At 52.2% G+C, this 1,061-nt stretch overlaps 1 protein-coding gene across 1 annotated transcript in view; it reads right to left on the reverse strand.

Annotated features, from left to right (window-relative positions):
- DLEC1 (deleted in lung and esophageal cancer 1) overlaps positions 1 to 792 on the reverse strand; it is a 45,456-nt gene extending 44,664 nt beyond the window's left edge. Inside the window, exons 1-2 of the mRNA XM_009275973.1 lie at positions 745 to 792; positions 540 to 569 (exon numbers count right to left, since the gene is read on the reverse strand). Coding sequence (XP_009274248.1) covers positions 540 to 569; positions 745 to 792 — 78 coding nt within the window. The remainder of the gene's footprint in view (positions 1 to 539; positions 570 to 744) is intronic.
- Positions 793 to 1,061: the final 269 nt, after the last annotated feature.

A 1,061-nucleotide genomic window follows, 5' to 3' on the forward strand; every position in this document is an offset into this window, starting at 1 on the left:
GTGGGGCTGGTTCCCAGTTTCTGCCCCGGCTCTGTCAAAATAGGTACACTTTGTGCTCTTTTAAAGCAGCGGAGCTGTATGAATTAATACGAAACGAAATAAAATGTTGACTTGAAACTCTTGAGGGGATTTGGGCTTTCTGGGAGGTCTGGCTTGCCCCTCCGCCGCCATCAGGCTCTGATGCAGGCTGTGAGTTTGGCAGCTGAGGGAAGATGACAAATCCTTGCCTTCTTCCTCAGCTGCCACATGCCGCCCGTAGAGGCAAGGCTCGTCCCTGCCACTGCAGCCCGGCTGCGAGGGCTGGAAGATGGGGTAATTCATCATCAGCCCGAGAAACCATCCATCTTCCCCCTCTGCCTGCCGGAGCACCCTGGCTGTGTAAGCCGGTTGCTAACAACAGCCGCCTGCTCCTGCTGAAGTAGGTGATATTTTCCTTAGAAACCATCCCGGCGTAGCATTTTCTGCTTGTCCTGCCTCCTTTTTTTCTTTTTTTTTTTTCCCCCCCCCTCCCCCTTGCATCTCGCTTAGAGTGAAGGAGCCTGACTGCGGGCCCCAGGGCTTCTCCATCGCTGTCAGGGTCATTGGGCTCCATCGGGGTTCCTGTAAAGGGGGTTTGCAGGGGTTGGAAGTGGATGTGGGCAATGTTACTGCCCTCTGATGGTACTTCGCGGAAAATAACCATTGCGAAAATAATTATAATTCACCAACAGGTGTTGTATCTTGCTTAGAGTGAAGGAGCCTGACTGCGGGCCCCAGGGCTTCTCCATCGCTGTCAGGGTCATTGGGCTCCATCGGGGTTCCTGTAAAGGGGGTTTGCAGGGGTTGGAAGTGGATGTGGGCAATGTTACTGCCCTCTGATGGTACTTCGCGGAAAATAACCATTGCGAAAATAATTATAATTCACCAACAGGTGTTGTTCCACGAACAGATAAGCAAAAGGCCTGGGGTGCAAGCCCCACAGCACCATGAAAAGCTGGTGTTTGTAGGCACGTGGCACATGACTACACGGTGTCACAAGCTTTAGTTGATCAGCTCACCAAAATCTGCGTTTCGAATTAGAC

This window comes from Aptenodytes forsteri, unplaced genomic scaffold (genome assembly GCF_000699145.1).
Source record: "Aptenodytes forsteri isolate BGI_AS27 unplaced genomic scaffold, ASM69914v1 Scaffold80, whole genome shotgun sequence".
Lineage (NCBI taxonomy): Eukaryota > Metazoa > Chordata > Aves > Sphenisciformes > Spheniscidae > Aptenodytes > Aptenodytes forsteri.